General features: G+C 30.9%; 1 protein-coding gene across 2 annotated transcripts in view; it reads right to left on the reverse strand.

The window, feature by feature from the left end:
* Positions 1 to 21,938, reverse strand: part of LOC131841298 (mitogen-activated protein kinase kinase kinase 11-like) — a 42,573-nt gene that overhangs the window by 15,250 nt on the left and 5,385 nt on the right. For both annotated transcript variants that reach the window (XM_059189628.1, XM_059189619.1), the window contains exons 2-4: positions 2,362 to 2,501; positions 1,513 to 1,705; positions 262 to 437 (exon numbers count right to left, since the gene is read on the reverse strand). In XM_059189628.1, coding sequence (XP_059045611.1) covers positions 262 to 437; positions 1,513 to 1,705; positions 2,362 to 2,501 — 509 coding nt within the window. The remainder of the gene's footprint in view (positions 1 to 261; positions 438 to 1,512; positions 1,706 to 2,361; positions 2,502 to 21,938) is intronic.

Here is a 21,938-nt window from a genome sequence, read left to right on the forward strand (position 1 = left end):
TATGTACTATCACTGAATTAAATTATGCTACATGAAAAACACTGCAACAACATTTCTGCACTCATATAGCATAAGGAGGTGACAGTGTTATAGCCAACTCAACAAGTCATAAGCTTAAACTCCTATTTAATCTACAGGCAATAATAATACTAGATGAAACGAGAGATACCTGCTAAGCGAAAACGAGACAGATTGAAAACATGCAATGAAAATGATATTGATATGTCAAACTTTTATTTAATACCTGAGCCGATTACATACCTTTTCTTTCCGTCTGAGATCCCTTAATACCTCCTCGATCTCGATCCGCCAGCCGTCCTGCATCGTGTGGAAGGACTCGTGGGGTGCTCTTGTAAACTCCGACTGCTTGATGTGTTCTAATTGTTCCAGGATCTCAGGGAACTGCGGCCGCTCACGGGGATTCGAATGCCAACATGCTGAAGATGGACATTTGTTTATGTCAATAGTTTTAATACTTGATCTAAACACTACGACACTATATAAGGCGTCGTGACTCTTTTATGTCAGTATTAACGTTATTATTATTTATTTGTAATAATAATTACTTAAGATTTAATTTCGATGTAATACTAAACCGAAAAGCTCGTTACCTGCTTGGGGATAAAATATAAAGTTTAATTAAAAAAATGTCTTATTTAATTTCGAACTAATTCGATAAGGGAATACCTCGATAGCTAACGAAATTATTCAGAAAAATTACAGTCTCATCCTTTGCTACGTCAAATATAATATAAATACGAGTATACTCAGAAAAAACATGTTCAGTACCACTTTCACAAGAATCATAATAAATAACTATTTACCTTCCATGTGGTATTTAAGTCATAAGTATATTAACTATCAGTTACCATATCCACACGACTTTATCCTTCTACATTCAATGAAATGTATTCCAAATTTTATGATAATTAAGCCACGATAGCGTATAACAAACAAACAAAATTTCGCATATATATGACTTAGGATTAGCATATGAAGTATGCAGTAACACATATACAAACAAAGACAACCTACTTTTAATTGTTATGCGCAATAAAATGGCTATTGTGTCGGTATCATATCAAGCCTTCGATTTTCAGTACGCTTTAATGCAATTATTACATAGAGATATAACAATATTATTATTTATATAAACAACAAAGGGATATAAATTAAATGTTATGATAGGATTTAATTTAAAATAGAGACAGAAACAGATGATAACTAATTAAATATTCAATATATGTCACGAAATATTTTGCAAGTGAATAAACGAAAAAGTTTTTGTATTTATAATTAATAGTAGGTTAAAATTATTCATAACTGCGACAATTTTGGATTATTTTTGAAGTCCTTAAGAACTGATATTATTCTGATTCGAATCAATAAATAGTTTATTATTATTAAATTAAAAAAATAATACATAATGTCACAGGATTTGAAGAAGAAAATATGTAATCGAGAACACCTTCTTTTTTTAAGTTGGTTAATTAAAGGCACCATAATACTCACCTTTCATGAGGACTTTCCAAGGATCTGGACAGGTGCTAGGTATAGGCAACGTTAGTTTGTTGATGGCCACGCCATACGCTACAGCTAGTGCGTCGATGCCTTTGTATGGTGTCTCGCCGGTTAGCAATTCCCATAACAGGACTCCGTAGGACCAAACATCTGACGCGTGTGAGAAGGTGGAGTTTTTTATCACCTGAAATAAGAAGTAAAAGAATTTTATAATTGTACACCTTCAGCCAAGGTCTGCAATAAATTAACGTTTTTATGTAAATTCCTATGTCAACTTAATGATTATATAATTAATCGTATAAACCGAGTTATTATCCCGAGTAAACAGTAACCGTACCCCATATACATGAACAGCACTACGACATAGTTACCATGTGATAGCACTCATGAGTTGCCTTTCTGGAAAGGACAGAGGTCACATCTCTGTCAGCTTCCTATACTATAATATCACTACCAAAAAAATAAGAAAACTAGGTTTGCCCGCGGTTTCACCAGCGTGAAATTTATAGCCTATGTAGAAGCTATATTATTGTAAAATTTCATTCAAATCCATTCAGTAGTTTTTACGCAAAAGAGTAACAAATATCCATTTATCCATGAATACTCTCAAACTTCCGCATTCATAGTATACTAATATTGTTGATTTTGTGGGACATAATTTACTATATGTTCCACAAAGACTTAAAAATAAAATCTGCAATTAACAGTTCGATAAATTTTGCTCAAAAAACCGTACATAATCACATAAAAATCTACAGTCAAATTAAGACCTCCTTAATTTTTAAGTCGGCTATAAAATGTTGAATATCGCTATGATTGAATATATAACTCGTGTGTTACCTCCGGCGGCATCCAGGCATAGGTGCCCGCAGCGGACATCCGGGTGGTCTTGTAAACTTCTCGAGCCAGTCCAAAGTCGGTGATCTTGAGCGTTTTATCTTCCAACGTGTCGTCAGGTAGTATCGCCTCGCTGAGCAGCACTGAAATGAACATATACACATTTTAGATCCCTAGCGATATATAATTATAATTATGACATTGTTAAACGAAAGCGAGATATAACCACGTAGGCTAGAACGTGGGTCGGTTGATCTTAAATGTCTATACGCGTGTATGTCAAAAGTGCGCATGGGTGTTACAAAGGTCATTTGTATTAACTATAATATCTAGGGCTTAAAACTGAATTCATACGTAATTTTAATGTAAAAATAACATAATGAAATTGGTTTCGTCAATATTCTATGACAATAGACAACATGGTTACATGATTCGATAATTACAATAATAAAAATTTTAAGTACCTAACCCATTAATAAATTGTTCACCATCTCGATTACGCCAGCTTTCAAACTTAAACTTAAAAAACCACACCATAATCGGTCCATTCGATTAGGGGTTACTATGGCACAGATAGACACGTCACACTTATAACACTCCTCTTTTTCGTTGAAGGTTAAGAAGAACTCAAACAGGATTTTAAGAATATTACATACAATTAGATACTAATTAAACATTATTAAATTGTATTATGGTGACGATTAGATTTGGAACATATTTTTATTTATAAATCGTACCACGCCCTAATACGGGCTAAAGAATAAATATCAAAATCGACGCGACAGTGCAGATTAACTCTCGATTCACGCGTCCATCATTTTGGCAACAAAGGTACCTTCAGGCTGACTGACATGACAGTTGATTGTTGTACATTCAAATTATATATTATTTTTCTCTTTAACATCATAAAAAAAATCAGTTAAAATTCATTACGTAAGGATGTGCGTTCAATACATAATAAAAATAATTACGCAATTGTTAAGTAATAAAATATGCATAAAAATGTTATGTACGTATAAAACATTAATCATTCAATGAACCAAAAAAATAATAATGTAAACAAATATGAATCCGGATTCAACGCAGTACTGAATCCAACAGTATAAAATATTATTATTTTTCCCCTGGACAATTCTAGTAACGGCATTTAGTCCCACCCAAGCTGAGCAGAGCTGGTGTCATAGGTATTAAGTAAGCAACTGAAACGTTTGTATCGAACCCGCGACCATCGGTAGAAAAGTAGAGCGCTAAACCGCTAGACCGAAGTCGTCAAATAATTTTTGTATTTGTGATGTTATTATGACTATTTGAACAAGGATGGTATGGATTACCAGGGTACAGGAACACTGCTCACGCGACTGTTAAAGTGCGACATGAATTATTCAGAAAATGAATGCGCGGGAAGTTCTGCCTAACAGGATATAAATCCGGTTCCTCCCCTTTAAAGATAACCGATAAATTTGCTATTACTACTATACTCTTTTCATTTATCACTAAACGATATTAATACTACAACTACTACCTTATGTAACTTCTTTTTTAATTTCTTACAACTTTTTTTAATTTCCCTATAATGAAATAGTTTACTACTTCTGCTCTAAAGTCAATGGTAAATTTCAGAAATTAGCGGTGTGTTCAATGCATTCTTTCCTATTGTTTAGATCCTCTGTGCCCTTCTTTGGTAATAATGTCGGCCTCTGTGACTATTATCGGAATTAAAATGTGCTATCTGTGACCACGGATTAGCATATTTTAACTCCGATAGTCGCGAGTCGATTCCTTGCACGATACAAACAAATAATGATACTCATGAATACATCATGAGTATGATTGTTTGTATTCGTTTATGTTTTCTATGTTTTCCATATATATGCATATATATATATATATATATTTAAGAAAAAATATGTATTAAGTATTCATTATCATTATTTCAAGCCGAAAGACGTCCGTTTAAGTATTACCTACTGTCAATTGTCTAGTAGCCAAGGCATAAGCTCTGCTTAGCGTAGGGGCTAGACGGCGGTGTGTGAATAGTCCTGGGAGATTATTATCAGTACGTATACTAATATTACTACAATCGAGAAGTTGTTTAAATATAAACTTCAACAGCGATAATGGTTTAAAATACAAATTGCCATCACTTAAATACAATATACAGTATTATGGCGTTTATTAATAGGTACCTATTGATTCTGTATACTCATACGTGCAAAGCGGTTCGTTTCTATCAGATCGTGCGTATTGAATACATAATAAAACTCTTCAACGGATTATGAATACAAACAGGTTTTTATGGTTAAAGTTTTAAACTTTTATTTTAAGATGAAGTTTTTAGAGTTGCTATTATGCGAATCATATTTATCAAGATCCAGCTATTGATTAGTAGGTGTATCTATATATTAATATAAATGTGAAAGTTTGTCTATTTGTTACAATTTTCATAACTAAATGGATGAAAGAATTTTAATGAAATTTTTGGGACGGGACGATATTACGGCACGATTTAAATCTATAATCTCGGATAGGCCTAGTCTTTAGTTAAAACTAGTACAATATAAAAGATCAATCATATAAAACATAGGTATCAATAATCCTAAATGACTATATCCTAACTAAAGTATGTCCCATATTTTGTTACAATTATAATAATAATAACTTTAAGTATACATATATATTAAATGCCTAATAACAATGTTTATTGAAGTCTATCATTCAAACTCCACATGATGATTTTTTATGTATGTACTTACTTGTTAAGCTTAGGAGATAGTAATTTATTTAGTTTAGATAGTTATTATTATCAAGTTAGGTATATTGACAACCGTGAACTCAGGTCACATTTTATTATCACAAATAAATAACTGCGAACTAAAAATAGACTTCGACATCGTCTGGTGACAGCTTGAAGGTGCTTCGATATCAAGATCGATAGAAAATTCTATGAATAGTAATAAAGTCGTTATAGCACAATGATTGTTTTTCTTTTCTTTTATTTATTACCTACCTGAGGTTACCTGTAGGTATGTATGAATTATATTTATATCTTTCAAACACTACGTATTTTTATCAGTAAACAATACTTTTACGCAAGCATATCTCTAATATTTAAGAGGTTGTCTAATTAATATGTAGGTATACAGATGTTATTATAAATTGATTATTGTGTTGTCATTATTACATAGTATAAAACAAAGTCGCTGTCGCTATCTGTCAGTCCCTATGTATGCTTAAATCTTTATAATTAAGCAATGGAATTTGAATCGTTTTTTTTTTAATAGATAGAGTGATTCAAGAGGAAGTTTTATTATTATATGTATAATACATGTACACCCGTGCAAAGCCGGGGTGCGTAGCTAGTTCCTTATATAATTAACAATAAATATACATTAATATACAATACCTACAAAATAATTATAGTGTTGAAAAACAAAACAAGTTATCTACTAAATTATATTTAATAATAATATAAAATTATAAGTTAGAATAATATTATATCAGAAAAATTGAAACGAATTTAGAAATGTTATTCAATGAATATTCGCTCGATAAAAATATGTATTTTGCTTCATGAGACGTGATTGCCACGGTCGTAGTATAAAAAAAAATATAAGGGTACAAAATGGGTGGGAAGAACAACAATCCCTTATCGAAGGTGGGGTAACTGAAAGTGCTGAAAAGGTTATATATATATATTTACTTTTGAAGAATTAGGACTGCATTTTTAACAGGTAATAAAGAATCCTCATTACAGTTGTCGACGAAATACTATTTCTTTTTTAAATCAAATCTACTAGTTAAATTTATACTCCTTGAACCTACTGTTTTGAAAGTTATAAAATATGTCAAGAAATTTAGTTACTTTGTTTTTTGGCAAACTTTTAAACTTCTGTTTGTAAGGAAAGAAACAATTTCATAATTTGTATTTATTACTTTTGTCGTAGTTACAAGGTCTACGTAAACCATTTTTAAGATTTGTCCACATTTGTCTTCAGATCGTATAATAGAAATGAAACAGTTAGTAATAGCTCCATATTCACAATACCTATTCTAAAAATAGTTATAGAAGGTTTAGCCTTTATTTTTATGATTTATTTATTTATTTATTCTTTTGCACACAAAAATGTATACATGGCGGACTTAATGCCTGATGGCATTCTCTACCAGTCAACCGTCGCGTTGATCAGAGATAATTGCACTTTAATAATTAATTATTATAACAAATAGATACATAAAAATAATACATATATATACAGATGCAAATATATAAAAATACTAATATACCAATATAAAATATATAAGTTTATGAATTACATATAAATAAAATATAAATTTAAACTACATATAATAAATATTCATATAATCTCATAGTTTATATAATATCATATCTCAATAGAAGTTTGGTTGAATACTATTAAAGAAATTTGGAATAATGTTCACGCAAGGACCTCTTCAAGGTAAATTTGGTTTGACATCTTCTATGTAGGTGATAGAGGTAGAGTATATTAACAGATATAGTATATATCTATCATAATACTAACAATGCTTTTGCCTACGACTTCGTCCGGGTGTATTTATCAATATGCCCTATATCTATCACGGACAAGCCATATGGTATACCGTTAGTTAAAACCAATTTACGTTTTTTTTTTCATAAACTGAAAATTCATTCCAGTCGTCATGATTACATATGTGTGAAATTTAGTATCAAATCAACACTAGGAAAATCCTATGGATTACAAAAAGGATCACCTTAATTGGTTAGGTAAAGATACGGTGTCAACCTCCTCTTTATTGAAGACGGCTGATAAAAAGCTGGTATATGTCTGTCTGTAACTGTATTAGCACCCGCTACGTAAACTAATACCATTGCAATTTACCACTTATATTCTTGGTTCAATAAAATTGAATTATGTCCAAACTTGGTAGGATCGAGTATTTTTATTGCGGACTTTACCACGGTCGACTTTTATGTGCGCTTTTATGTTCCCAAATTTTCTTTGAAGTGTAGTTGGTTACTTATACCTTGTATACGATGTCGACGCCCTCGTTTGTTGTAGTGGTTTAGCACACCGTCTTGCTGCCGTTGGTCGCGGGTTCGATTCCTCGCACGGTGCAAGCATTTGTATTCATAAGTGTGATTGTTTATATTGTTTATTTTCTATGCATAGTATGTATGTATTGTACACAGGATTTAGGATCGCGCTGTGGCTTGATTGTTGGCTTGTTCTAGGTAATTATTATTATTATATTTTTAACTTGTTCTCGAATAATTATGGGTGCATTTCAATATATTTATTAGAATACTACATACACAGTTACGAGTTTTAACGAGAATGATGTGTAACGGATTGATGGGGTATGTACTTAATTGTTTTCTACCATTTCTATTCTTCTAGTAAGTTACAATTCTACGCACGTGTTTTATCTACCCGTAAACATTATGTCAGGTCTCTTAAATATTATGATGTGTAACGGATTGATGGGGTATGTACTTAATTGTTTTCTACCATTTCTATTCTTCAAGACTCATGACACACCTTACCTAGTAAGTTATATACAATCAATGTATGCCAATTGCAAAATAAAATTAATTTTGCTATTGGCATACAATTTACGCAAAAAAGGACGTTTAAAAAGTAAGAGGCTGTTCGTGTCGAAGTTATAATGTTTTTAAGTGAGCCGACAATGATTGTAGAAAAATCAGTATTATAAACAAAAATAAATACCGGATAATGGACAAACTTATTATAATTAATAGATCAATAATTTCATACATTTATAATATCGAAACCAACAATAGCCAATAATTTCGAAAGTCATATAATACATTAAAGATAATTATAATATTTTATAACTATATTATATCAACAAAATATTATGGCAGTGTTGAAATATATTTAAAGTTAATATTTCAGACTAATTTACACATACTCGTACATTTCGACAAAAGTTAATCGAAAATAATTAACTATAATTCAATGGATTACATGTAGATAATCTGTTACCAATTTGAAATTAAATATTATTGGATATTTTGTATTTAATACGAAAAAAGTAATCTCATAGATAAATCGTAAGAAACTAGTACTAAATTGGCATACTTAAAAAGTTAGCTAAGTTACGAATAGCGTAGATTAGTACTTTTATGTTAGAATTATTGACGTTAGTATGGACATTAACTGCCATAAAAGATAGTGACTCGTTAAAAGTTTGCTAAACGTTTCGGCTAATGTCACTGGTAAAACGAACACCTTGGAGTAATAAACGCGCTTGTTTGTAACTTGCGGAAAAGGAAAGGTCGCTGACATTGATGAACGACTTCTGAAAAACTGAACCAAATATTTGTTTCCAATTATTTAGATTTATTTTAAACTCTTACGGCTGCTTTTAAATCTTTGGAGAATATAATTCAATGGAACGTTTAAAAATGTTTTGGATTAAATTACCTAGAGTTTAATTTTTAAAATCTAGATATATATATACTATGAACCAAAAGAGTGTAATAAATTTATTTTCCATGTACTAAAAAGAGATCAAATTATATAATAAAACAAAATATAAATAAAAAGAAATTTAAAACAGTTAATCCATGCGAAATTAGTAGATTTCAATTGACTTAAAAAAGGTGAAGGTATTATACTGAATAAAAAAAAGCACAAAATCTCTCAATGTAGACATCCTTACAATGCGACAGACGATACTTAGTCGCCTTTAAGTACGTGATAAGTAGCTACACAGTAAAAGGGAACCACCCCTTTTACTGTGTAGCTACTTATGTCTATGAAAAATTTGAATGTACATCAAATCTCCAAAATGACACTACGTAAGGAAGCTCTTTTTGAAAAGATTATTGTCCAATATCCGAAACCGGATCAAGGCGTAAATTCGGATAATAAATAAAGAGTTGTGTGTTACATAGACGTCTATGGCACTATATCCTGTGTATGGACTACTAAAAGGCACCTATGAATATTATAACCAACATATAATAAATTATTCTTAACTTTATTCATCGCTAGAACATTTAAAAATAGAGTACACTTGATAGATGAAAATTCTAAAATAAAAAAATAAATTATAAAAAAAATATCAACGCTTCTCTATGAAGGTAAATAAATATTATCTCCTGCTGAGCCCTATTTGAGTGCAAACAAGCTGAGCGGTTATTGTTAAAAACGTACGCGCACTCAGACACCAATTAATTCGAGTGGTGAAAGGGAACTAAGCACCCTCATCACTTATAAAGTGTTCCTCGTGAATAATGAAAAAGATAGGTAGTCCATCTTTTTAGACGGCTTTTATTTCGATATGAATATGAAAATAAATGTAAAAATCATGGTACATACTTAAATGTTGCTACATAATTATACGAAGTATTTGATGAAGTAAACGACTACTAAAAAATACGTCTCGATTAACATTTTTATGTAATATTTCATGAATGAAATGAAATTTAATAATATGCACTTGTAATATTATTAAAATAATTAAACTTAGTTGCATTTAATGCAACTATATCATTATTTTAGATAACTACAATAACAAATACAGTGCAAATAATTATAAACATTATTACAAATATTAAGTTCCAACTTTACAACACAAATAGTGATATATTTTTATTTCAATGTTTTTATTGTCTGCAAAAATTAATCTTAGATAATAACTGTTCCCTGAGCAAATCACTAAAACGTTTCTGAGAATTAAAATATGAAAACAATAATAGTCAATTATATACAGGATATTGTTTAACTTTGGTTTTATAAAAACAAAATGTTTATAACTCTCGCGGTTGCGCCGGCGCCTATGAACGGCACGGCGCGGGCCCACCCACGCATTGTAAACAGTGTAATGATAAACAAACTAAGTCAAAGTGTATGTTCAGCTATCACTCGCGAGAACCACTTCAACGTTTTGTAATCAAAACATGATACCAAGTAGTGCATTACGAGATTATCTTTACCGTAATTTATTTTTGTCTTATTCTATTGTTCACTTTATATTTTTAAATTAAAAAAAGTATAGATAATAGAAATATTTAAATAGTTGATATTCTTTGATATATATGGCGTTTTTTGAAGTGGACACAGACATTAACTCCGGTAACTTAGTCGGCTTTTTTAAGAGAAAATATATACGTACCTAAATCTCTTTCACGTGAAATTTCATTAAGAATCGTTTAGTACTGAAAAACCAACAAATAGTGGCCGACACTGTTTATTGTTGTACATATATTATGTTTACAAATGTTCATGGTGGAACAAACGTTAAAAACGTCATTAAACCGTACCATAACCGCTTCGTGCTAAAATTATACAAATACAAAAACTAGCTGAATTGCACAAATTGGTCTGTCTTCCTCGTATAAGTCGTATAACCTGACTTTATTGTATAGCCTATAGTCAATTTTTTCAAATCGGATCAGTACTATCAGAGATTACCCCGAAAATATAAACTGACAAACATTTCATCTTTACAAAATGAGTATACGAGTAGACATGGAGTCGGCACGCGGCACGCCGCGCGTCATCACTAGTGTTTAATGTCCTGTTACTAGTTAGTTATACGTTGTAATCTGGCGCCACGGGTTACAGATAAACAGGCTTCTGTCGGTACGGATGTCGGATGCCTAGTATTTATAAAGCCGTTATCACTTACTTGTAAAATATTTTATGTTAAAAGTACTTACTGTACAAATATATTACAGAATGTAAATGAATGATAGTTTGTTTGTTACGTTCTACGGTCATGGTCCGACTAATGATCATGTTATAGGTACGTAGAATTTTCGATGGAAATTGAAATATATAAGTACATATATTTAATTTTTAACTTTATTTCTTTAGCCCAGTAGTTAGAAACAACAATACTTCAGATATTGTTGTTACTAACTGTATCTAAATTATCACAAAATCCTTAATTTGAACGTTTAAATAACTTTTTTTGTACACATGCAATTTAGATAAATCGAACGTAGTTGTGCCATAAAAATAAGCATAATTTTTGATTTAAAAATTATGCTTATTTTTTATTTTTGGTTTAAAAGATTTCAATCAAACTCATTATGACAGAAGTTAGAAAATTTATAAGCTAATCTTAAAAGCTCTAGAAATAAGGGAAATGCATATAAAATAATGACAACAAGCAATAGCATGCCTATTGTGCTTACATTGTTATAGTTGAATATTACCACGTATAACAATATAATTGATGATGGTAATAAACACATAATAAACAATAGTCTATCTAAAAATACAAAATTGAAGATAATAAACCATAAAAAAACATTGTTGAGGACACTCCTGTTATATTAAACAAATTAAAATGAAACATTTGTGTCAGTCTCATATTTAGTGATTGCCTAAGATTTTACGACGATACAAACAACATGTTTACTGCATACTAAAATGTAGTTCTTAGAAAATTAAAAGAAATAGAGAGATCAATGTACTCGGTACCTACACGCTTCTAGGCGTCCTTGTCTAGAAGTCATGGAATAGGTACGTATCTACGCATGTTAATTTTACTGCAATTTGTTAAAGTCAAACTTAAAAGGCATAAAGGTATATTTCAATTAAATATTCTCAATATCTTTAATGGGATTCATTTGATGCTAACTGGTTATTCAATAGATGTAGGTACGGCCAGATACAATTTTTACTCAATTAATAAAATAGGAAAACATTTTAAGACTACAATAACACCACATTCTTAAAAAGTAATCTCTGTAAGTAATCTAGGAGATATCTAAATACCAAATTACATTTAAGCCCTTATAATTATTCATTTAAAAAGAACTGTAGTGCCCAAATATCTTTACAACTTCCAGTTTATGAAGTAGGATCTTACGAAAAACCAATAGGTTTAAGAGATTACATTAAGTTTAAGGTTAAATAACTGTAGACGAAAATCATTGCGTAACTCCCTTAATGGTACAGGTGTGGCCCAATTAAGCCTTATAGAGTTTATCAGAATTGTGCTCTCTTGTAATAAATATCGTGTTTCATCTGGTTTTTATTATCACGTAAATACTTACATGAGATGATACTGTAACAACATTATTATTATTACTTTCTTCAAATCTATACACGTAATAAAAAATGTAATTGATTTTGTCTGTACATGGAAGATATATGGGCAAAACTACTATAAAAGATATTTATCAAAGTAATAGACCGCAAAATAATGATTCTTAGATTTTATGTCTGTTTGTCTGTGCGTTTATGCGTGCTAATATGGACTTAGCTAATTTAGATGCGGTAGTCACAAAATATATTGTATAGAAAGCTTTACTTAAAATGTAGTGTTACGTATGAATTTACGGGGTCAACTAGTAAAAGAATTATATATACAAGCATTAATGTAGAATTATATAAATATCTAGTCTCCATGGACGCCTTATATTTTACCATTTCGGGAATAAAGGGCTAAACAGCTTTTAATGAAATTTAATATGACGATAGATTGTATCACGAGGTTTTTAATATATGCTACTTTTATTTAAAAAAAGGAGACGATATAGCGGCCTAAAGCAAGTATATTATAAATAACTTAAGTTGTACAGAAACTTTCGACTTGCGGGACGTTTCTATAACTTTTTAATGCAATCTTACCTAGTGTCGTGGTCTCTCCCACATACCTTATGGGGCACTCAACGTTTCGTCAGGTTTCACTCGAGTAAAGTAACAATCGTTGTAAACAATATCTGTTGTCAAACCAAATAAGATTTTATAGCTTTATGTTTAGAGTTGACTTCTGATAAAATTGTGCGCTACAATAAATAATGCATTCTGAACGGTCCCGGCTCCTTATATTGTGACATGAAAATATTATACGAGTATCTTATAGAATTGTCTGTTAATTACTTTGTAAGACAGTGTTTGATAAAATGCGTGTAGTGATCACACCTTACGAGTGATACCTACATTCCGTTTTTCATTGACATATTTACAACTGGCTGTTAACCGTAACTTCAGTGTTTTTTGAGATAACAGATTGGGTTGTCTTCATGATACAAACTATCTTCATGTCATATTTCTTTATGATCCATTTAGGCGTAAGTAAGTCAATTTGTTACCACAAATAGCCAGATATTTCGCAGCTATAATACCAGCTGTTCTGGCGACTTCGAAAGTTCTTTATAAACGAAAGACAGTCTATGTCCATCTTTGTAACATAATCTATATTCATGTAAAATTTACTTAAGATCCGTTCAGCTCTTTAGTCGTGATAGGTAAGAAAGAAAGAATGAAACAGTCACCCAGCCTGCTGTTGACAATAAGCCGCCTTATTGTCAACCGCATACCATATCACCACCGTCGTTGTACAGAATTAAAAAAAAAAGACAGTGTGTCTAAACTGCTAACAGTGCTGAATGTCATACGTTTTGATGTATTGTGTACTTGTGAAATTGTGACGTGTGTGTCACTGACCTGAATTTTATTACAATTATGTATTAATATATTACACATATATAATTATATTAAACACATTTTGTTCTTTAATGTGGCAGTCACTTTAGTAGGCTTATCTTCCCGATATATGCCTACAAAGACACACATATTATCCCATAACCTTCTGAATGTGACATTCACACGCCATTCATTCAAAATATAACCAACTTTATCAAAATATGATTACAGCTCAGGTAATTTTATCAAAACAAATGGTCGATGCAATATCTGGAAAAGCGACATAATGAAATACTATTCTAAGCATAGATTAATTACGTACTTTTTGGAATAAATATTAAATCATATTTTATTCGGAAAATTTTTGGGAAAGAAATGCAAAATATTACAACGTTACCTAAATTCCAGCGACATTTTCCACGAGCTATCTGGCTGTACCGGCCTGAGCATGGCACCGCAAGCGCATTGTACAGCGGCCAAGGTTGAACGCCGCACAGAGTAATAAATACGGATAGAAACAAAAAGTGTTTTCGCATAGATTACTTGAACATTTAGAAAATATTAATTGTAAAAACTATAAAATTTCTGTAGTAATTAATGTAGGCATACATGTTATTATTTATATAAAATAAGCTGCAAGTTTCTCATTAAAATTAAATATTATAATTAATTTACTTGATAAATTTCATATAAAATGTTTACAACTCTTTGTACAGTAATAACCTACATTTGCCTTATTTGTGACTTAATGCACAGTTTGTTATTAATTATAATGGTCACGTTCACTTTTATTACAAAAAACAAAGTTAGCGTTTTAAAAATTACATATAGGTACTTTGCTAAGTGCAAATTTTCTTTTGTTATGTTAGGTACTTTGTAAAAGCAAAGGTGTAATAACACAATAAATTTAAAATTTGCGCAATATTGGGAAAATTATAAAAACGTTTTGACGTCACGTCTATATAAATCTATTTACTACGATTCTATCATTAATATTTCTTGCTTGATACTGCCACACTAAGATTTTGGCAGGCAAAATAGATAAAAAAATTTATGATGTAGGTACGGTACTTACAATAATGTAACATAGCTATATAATATTTATATATTGTAAACTGTAATTAACATATTTTTGCCATTTATCTAGTAAGGACGATACAAATTTTATAAGGTAGGCATAAAATAATGGACGTGTCAAATTCAATATTTGCTCATATCCTATGCTTAGTAGCAGGGTCATTGAACTTAAACGGTGTCACAAAACACGTAGAGGTAACAAACAAATTCACTTTTATATTTAAAAAAACTAGCTACCCAGGGTGAGTAGCTAAAAAGCTTCGCACGGGTGTACAATGTACATATACATATAATCCTGCCTATTGAATCACTCTATCTATAGGTAAAATTTATTATTAAAATCCGTTGCGTAGTTTAAGAGACCTAAGTGAACAGACAGCGGAAACGACTTCATTTTATACTATGTAAAGAAAAGATATACAATTAATACAGTATCAAAATAAACCTAGTAAAGGTTATTATAACAAATTTTTAATAATTACAAATTTATTGTAGACGTAAATTTAAATACGAGGTAAAACGTATGACGCGCGTTGTAATAATATTTTATTCTGTGATTCTGTGATGACCACGGTGTTATTTATTGATAGCAATAGATGAAAGCTTTCAATCATATGATGTTTCCCATTCTAGGAAGGATACAAATACATAATCAATCTTAAAAAGGAAATTACTGGGCTTCCGAAATCCTACTACCATACATCGCAAATAAGGCAGCAAGTGCAACAATTTCCCAAACGTGAGATTATAAACTGTTTGTTATCTGCAAACGATAACAAACAGTTTATAATCTCACGTTTTATGCATAACGTTGTTATTTAGCACTAGCTGCACCCGCGACTACGTCCGCGTGGAATTTAACTTTATTTTTCTAAAACAAAAGTAGTTTAAGCTACTCCTTATTACATCAGCTACCTGCCAAAAAGAGTCCCGTCAAAATCCGCCCAGCCATCTTAGAAATTAAACGGAACAAACAGACAGACAGGCAAAAATTATAAAAAAATGTAATTTTGGTGTATATACCGTTTATATATATGCATATGTTTGTAGTAAAAAACGGTTATTTCAATATAATAATTTAATATAAATATATAAATGTGAGTGAAAGTGAGTTTATTTGTTACCTCTCGGAGCCATAACGGCTCAATCAATTATCATGCATGTTAGCATGCATCATAACATCTGGGACGGGGGAAATAGTCTACATATTATCTCGTCCTATAATAATCCTGGTCAAGTAGTAAAATCAGGGCTATTAGTAAAAAAATACAATTTACAAGACCGAAGGTAGTAAGTTCGGTTCTACACTGACCGATACAAAAATATTGAGTGGATATCGATAACGATGGACCGTTGGAAACCTAATTAATGCGTGAGAAACGGTGATAAGCTCGCCTATAGCGACGTTAAAATGGAATGGAATATGGAGCTAAAATTAGAAGTAAGTATTGGTCACAGCAAAGATTACATCGAACAGGGTTAGTAGACAGAATTATTATTGCCCAGCTGTGCCCGCGGTTTCATTTCGGTATGAAATTTATAGCCAATGTGTTATTCTAATGTATAATGTTACTATATTATATATGTTCAGTAATTGTTACGCGAAAGAATAACAAACGTCCATCGATCGAATGATCCATACTTACTTACAAACATTCGGGTTTATAGGTAATATTAGTAAGATACCCCATCTAGTATTATTTAGTTCAAACAGTTCTATCGTCATGTTTTTGACTAACAACATCAAATCCAGATTAAGATAGAACTCAAGTCTATATTCTGTACAATTAGTGTTCTGTAACAGAATTCTAGAAATTAATTTAAAAAAAAAACGAGAATTGGCTTCTGAGAAGACTAATGTTAATTTCTCTTTTTCTCTTAACAGCTGGCCTTTACAGCCTCACTGGACTATGGGGGGCGAGTGCAGATGGCACTCCAAACCCGCGGAAGGACTTATGGAGCGACTGAAGGCCAACTCCCGTCTGACGGATACGACTTTAGACCGATGGCACCGTTAGGGGTTCGAACCTCGGCTCAGGCCGTCGTGATTTCCATACCCTTTTGAATTGGACGGGAGATCGATCAGTGGGGACCAGAACATGTGTCAATTGAAAATTATTTCAAGAAGACAAAGCGCCGGAAATTAATAACAAGAATATACTCAAAAGACTGACCATCCAATGCAATCAATTATTCAAATTATTGTCATTTTAACGTTGTACCATGACATTTATGATGACCAATTCAAAAGGAATCTAAATAAAATATTGACGTTGGATGACCGAAAAATTTATAGCTACAAAATATTTTTTGTTACTATAATATTTTTGTTAAGCTAGCAATGGCTAGATTGATTTAGATTATCTAAATCAATCTAGCCATTGCTAGCTTCATATTTTAGTTTTATTAAATTAGAAAGCAGCTTCGTAGTAATTTAAATTGAAATGTATCATGATTCTCACGACCTATAAGTGTCGATCAAACATATTAGATCCGACATACTGCATGAATACATTTGCATAATTAAAATAGAAATGGCGACATATTAGGTATATCAACATACACGGACCTCGGCGAGTGCTATTTAAGGCTTTATAGTATAATAATATGATATAAACTATCAAATATTCCTCTATGTCTATTTCTAAACCGTCTTATAATATACAGTCATGATATTGTATTCTATTCTGTTTTTAAATGGAACTTATTTATTAAATAGAAGATATTAGTATTACCGTTTGTGTTAATGCACTCCTTACAATATAATTAACAGTATGACGTCACGACTCATGTCCTAAATTGGGTAGTCAGAAGCATTATCATGTGATGAAGTCGTGGTGAATAGGACAAGCGTAAAGCCGTCTCCTGCTCTACCCAGATTTAGGATTGATAAAAATCATAAATAAATGTCAGATAATAAATTTAGCCTCAGTCTTTTTGTTTCTTTATGATAGACCGATTTGAACTCACAAACTCTTGGCTGTAAGTCGGGGTAGTACACCACTAGGTCACGACGCTAAACAGCCTTGTAAGACTAATAATAAAGTCCAAGACGACCATGCGATGTCTGGCCGCGACACAATGGACTGGGTTTTACCCAGTCAGGTGTTATCAGGTATTTTACATAACGTCAATGGCATATAAAACTTGGAGTTGTAGTGATACGTAGTTGTATATGTGTAAGTAACATCAACAACAGTTAACCGTAGATGATGTTTTGACGACGTCATAACTGCGAACTATTATCAAATAATATATAAGGTGAAGCCAGTTTCCTATATGCGACGTATGTACATTTATTATATAGAGTATGTAGATTTTCAGGTGGACATTATCTTGTATGTGGAGAAATATTTGGTGATATTGTAAACTGTCTTACTAACTACCTCGTCTTTGTCTGCTTTTCATTACCTAAAATATAAACTATTACATATCTTTACATGTTTAACACAGGTTCAGCCATTTAGTCGTGATTAGGTGAAAACACACATAGGCTGACACTTCCGCATTAATAATTCTAATTATGTTAAATGTAGTTAGTTATCATAAGGTAACTAACTTAATTCTGTGGTATTGCAGTAAGAATTAAACGTTAAATCTAGAATAATATTATCAGATTAATATTTTTTTTATTATATACATATACCTTGTAAACCACACGTTTGGTTTTTTCCGATGGAAATTTGATGATCTTATTCCATTCATTTTGTGTAGTATTTTATTTATGTAATTGGAATTACAAATAGGCTGACGGCCCCTCATGGATAGAATAAGAACTTATTTGTATAATTAATTTTAATAAGTAGTTTATCCACGTTTGTAATCTATTTTGTATTAGTGTGTCCAATATCTATAAAATAGATTTTAATTACACTACGCGAATATAGATGCGCGAGATTTAACTTGCAATCATTTTAGTGTTTTAGTTTAAAAACCTTATAGAAAATATCCCTAATGAGTAACCTATAATACAAAATTTCAACTCATAAGCTTTATGATATCAGAGGATTATGTGATAAGTTGCTAGTGTGTATTTCATTTATTCCAAGGTCGATTATATAAAATGGTTGCCGCGACTTTCTTAGCAATAAATTTTTGATAACGTCACAAGTATATACCAGGATATTTTTTCAATAAAATTTTATAAAAATCAGTGTAATTTAACCGAGGTATCAATGATTCAATTACAAAAAAATTAGGAGAGGGAGGGAGAGATAACTTATCAAATTATTGTGACGTAATTTATGGATGGCCCATAACTCTAAAACTAAGGTAAATCTACAACGTCTTAATCAGAACCTGTAATCAGACTTCAATGGCATTGACGTATTTTTTCTAAGAAAAAAAGACACAATCCTTGGAACGTTTGCAATTTTCCCACGGCCCTTTTATGTATTATTATCATTTGTATAATTTTATTTATCCTTTATATAAACCTTATACTGCTAACGCCTCATTTTATGCAATTAGAATTATAATTATCTGTATAAGTATGACAGTTATTTTTTAAGTGATATCAACAATCCATCAATATTACATAACATGTCAAATTAAGTCACAATATATATATTCATATAGGTTTATTACGGTATAGATACGATGAGTTAAATGTACAATTACTTCGGTACATGGTTCGAGCCTTGTGTTTTTACTCTTCTCAATTGTACATAAGAATAATACATATATTAAAGCTTAGGTTTAGGGTGAACAGTGATCGTCAGCAGATACAATTATATATGTAGTAATGTCTCTAAAGTATAATAATTCTCTTAACTACCACAATTCGAACAGACCACTCAAGTAGTTGTTGGTAACCATATTAGAGGGAAATACTTATTACCTACTTTTTAATTAATGCTGATGTTCATTGAACAAATTGTACGATGAGCAATATAATATACGTACAAGTGGCTATTTTCATGACAAAACTGTCTATCTGTTACTTTTTGAAGACTGGACGGGAACTGATTTAGTCACACTTAAAGTGAAATTACACTATCTCAAGGATGGCCATAAGCGATCATCTTATCTCAAAAAAGCTCAAGTCATGTATTATAGACAAGCTATTAAGTAAATAGTAAATAATATAACCAAAACTGGGAAATATTGTCATTGAGTTAAATTATAAACCTTTTCTTTTCATGTAATTTTATTATTTCCTGTATCAGATGCTATATCTGTCCTCGTACTTACTTTGTCAACAAAAATTTTGATACAAAAGCAGATTACAACACAATGCATACATATTTTCATATATATTTTATTTTAATATAAGCAATCTATAAAAAGTATAGTAACGTAGTAAAGTTTATGAGTTTGTAGGGGGTAATCACTGGATCAACTGAACAGATTTTTAAAATTCTTTTAGTGTCATTTATCGAGAAATGTTATAGGAGCAGCAAAATTTTTTAGAAGACCGGAAAAAATATGACGCAGACGAAGATGCATGGTACAGTTAGTAATGAATAAGATAAAAATAATATCAGTACTAGGAATAATACGTAGAAAGAAATATGCTAAAATAAGAATTTCTCTAAGAATGTTATGCATAAAAAACCATATTGGGATAGACAAATACTTGTCAATAAACAATAATGTAAAACATTTCTTTACATACAAATTAATGTTCCATCCACGTGAATTGTTTAAGAATATACCTATGTGTAGTAGTATTAGTTGGCTAACGGTCAAAAATCTTATGCATTCGCTGTAAGCCATTATTATTATTTTCAGTTCATGCGAAATGGAAATGATTCATTAAAATTAAAACACTACTTTCAATAATCATGTGAACGAACTCAGGAGTAATAGTAAAAATTCAATCAACGAACAGGGAATAATATTGAAACTGTAAATATTATAGTCACAAATGCTCCTATTCATATTACTTGTTACTGTAAAAACTTTTCATTTTATATTATTTATATGACTTAAAGACAACATCATAATGATAACTTCTGAAAAATTAACAATCGAATATGACTTCTTTTCTTTTTATATGATAAATATTATTATCATACACAACTAAATCGCTGAGCGAATTTGAGTATAATTTGGTATACAAACAGATTCCAACTATGGATTCACGCAAAGTCGCAGATTACAAGTAATAAACTTGTAAAAAATTACAGTGGTCAAACTCAAAACTATATGTATATTCATATAGGACGTGTTTTTGGTCACTAATATTCACCCTCTATTTCAGCAACTTTAACAGATTATTGCTAGAGATAGAAGATAGCTTATGTCTCTCCTAAAACATTATTTTCGTATCAAATGTATAATAGATTTCAATTTGAACCGTCCAGCTGTTTAAGTAGTCGTGAAACAATCACAGATAACACTTTCCCAGGATATAGGGATGTCGCGAAAGTATGGTTTCAATAAATTCTGTAATTGGTGCAAATTAGAAAACTTACGACTCTAATATGAAACGGAACCCGTAATATGGCATAACTTAAAAGATTTAAATTCTCCACAAAACGTTATGATAATTACCACTGGTGTAATAGCCCACCCCACATTAAGAGACAAACAAGCCAATTTAGTTTCGTATTTCCTGGTGTTGCATTGCATGGGCAATGTTACAATAACACGGTGCGGTTGTCGAGTCAACACTAGCGCGTGCGCCGCGGTTTGTTCATGCCTCCTTATATTATTAGCTTTGTTTACTTACGACAAAGATAAAATACTTTCTTCGTTATTACAATCAAGTTATGATAATATGCTAACGGATTACACGAAGTACAATTACAAAAGTACGTTTGTATAGTTAAAATATAAGTAAGACACATAGTATATGTGCCTTACTTATATTATAACTATATGATCTTTATGGGAAATGGTATAATTAATTTAAGTAAGTAAGTAACTTAGTAAACAGTAAGTACATATACTAAATTATATTTGGAAATTCCAATATAGATAGTTTTTTTTTTAAATACATTAACTAATACAATATCGTCCTAACTTTGGACGATTTTGGAAAATTAACAAAAGATGTATTTAATGTTCTAATAAAATACACATTTTCAATTAAATAATGGGTGTAGTTCTAGATAAATTAGATACTGGAACTATGCCGTGACA

The sequence above is a fragment of the Achroia grisella genome, unplaced genomic scaffold (assembly GCF_030625045.1).
Source record: "Achroia grisella isolate CSIRO2021 unplaced genomic scaffold, CSIRO_AGI_Agris_v1 utg1063, whole genome shotgun sequence".
NCBI lineage: Eukaryota > Metazoa > Arthropoda > Insecta > Lepidoptera > Pyralidae > Achroia > Achroia grisella.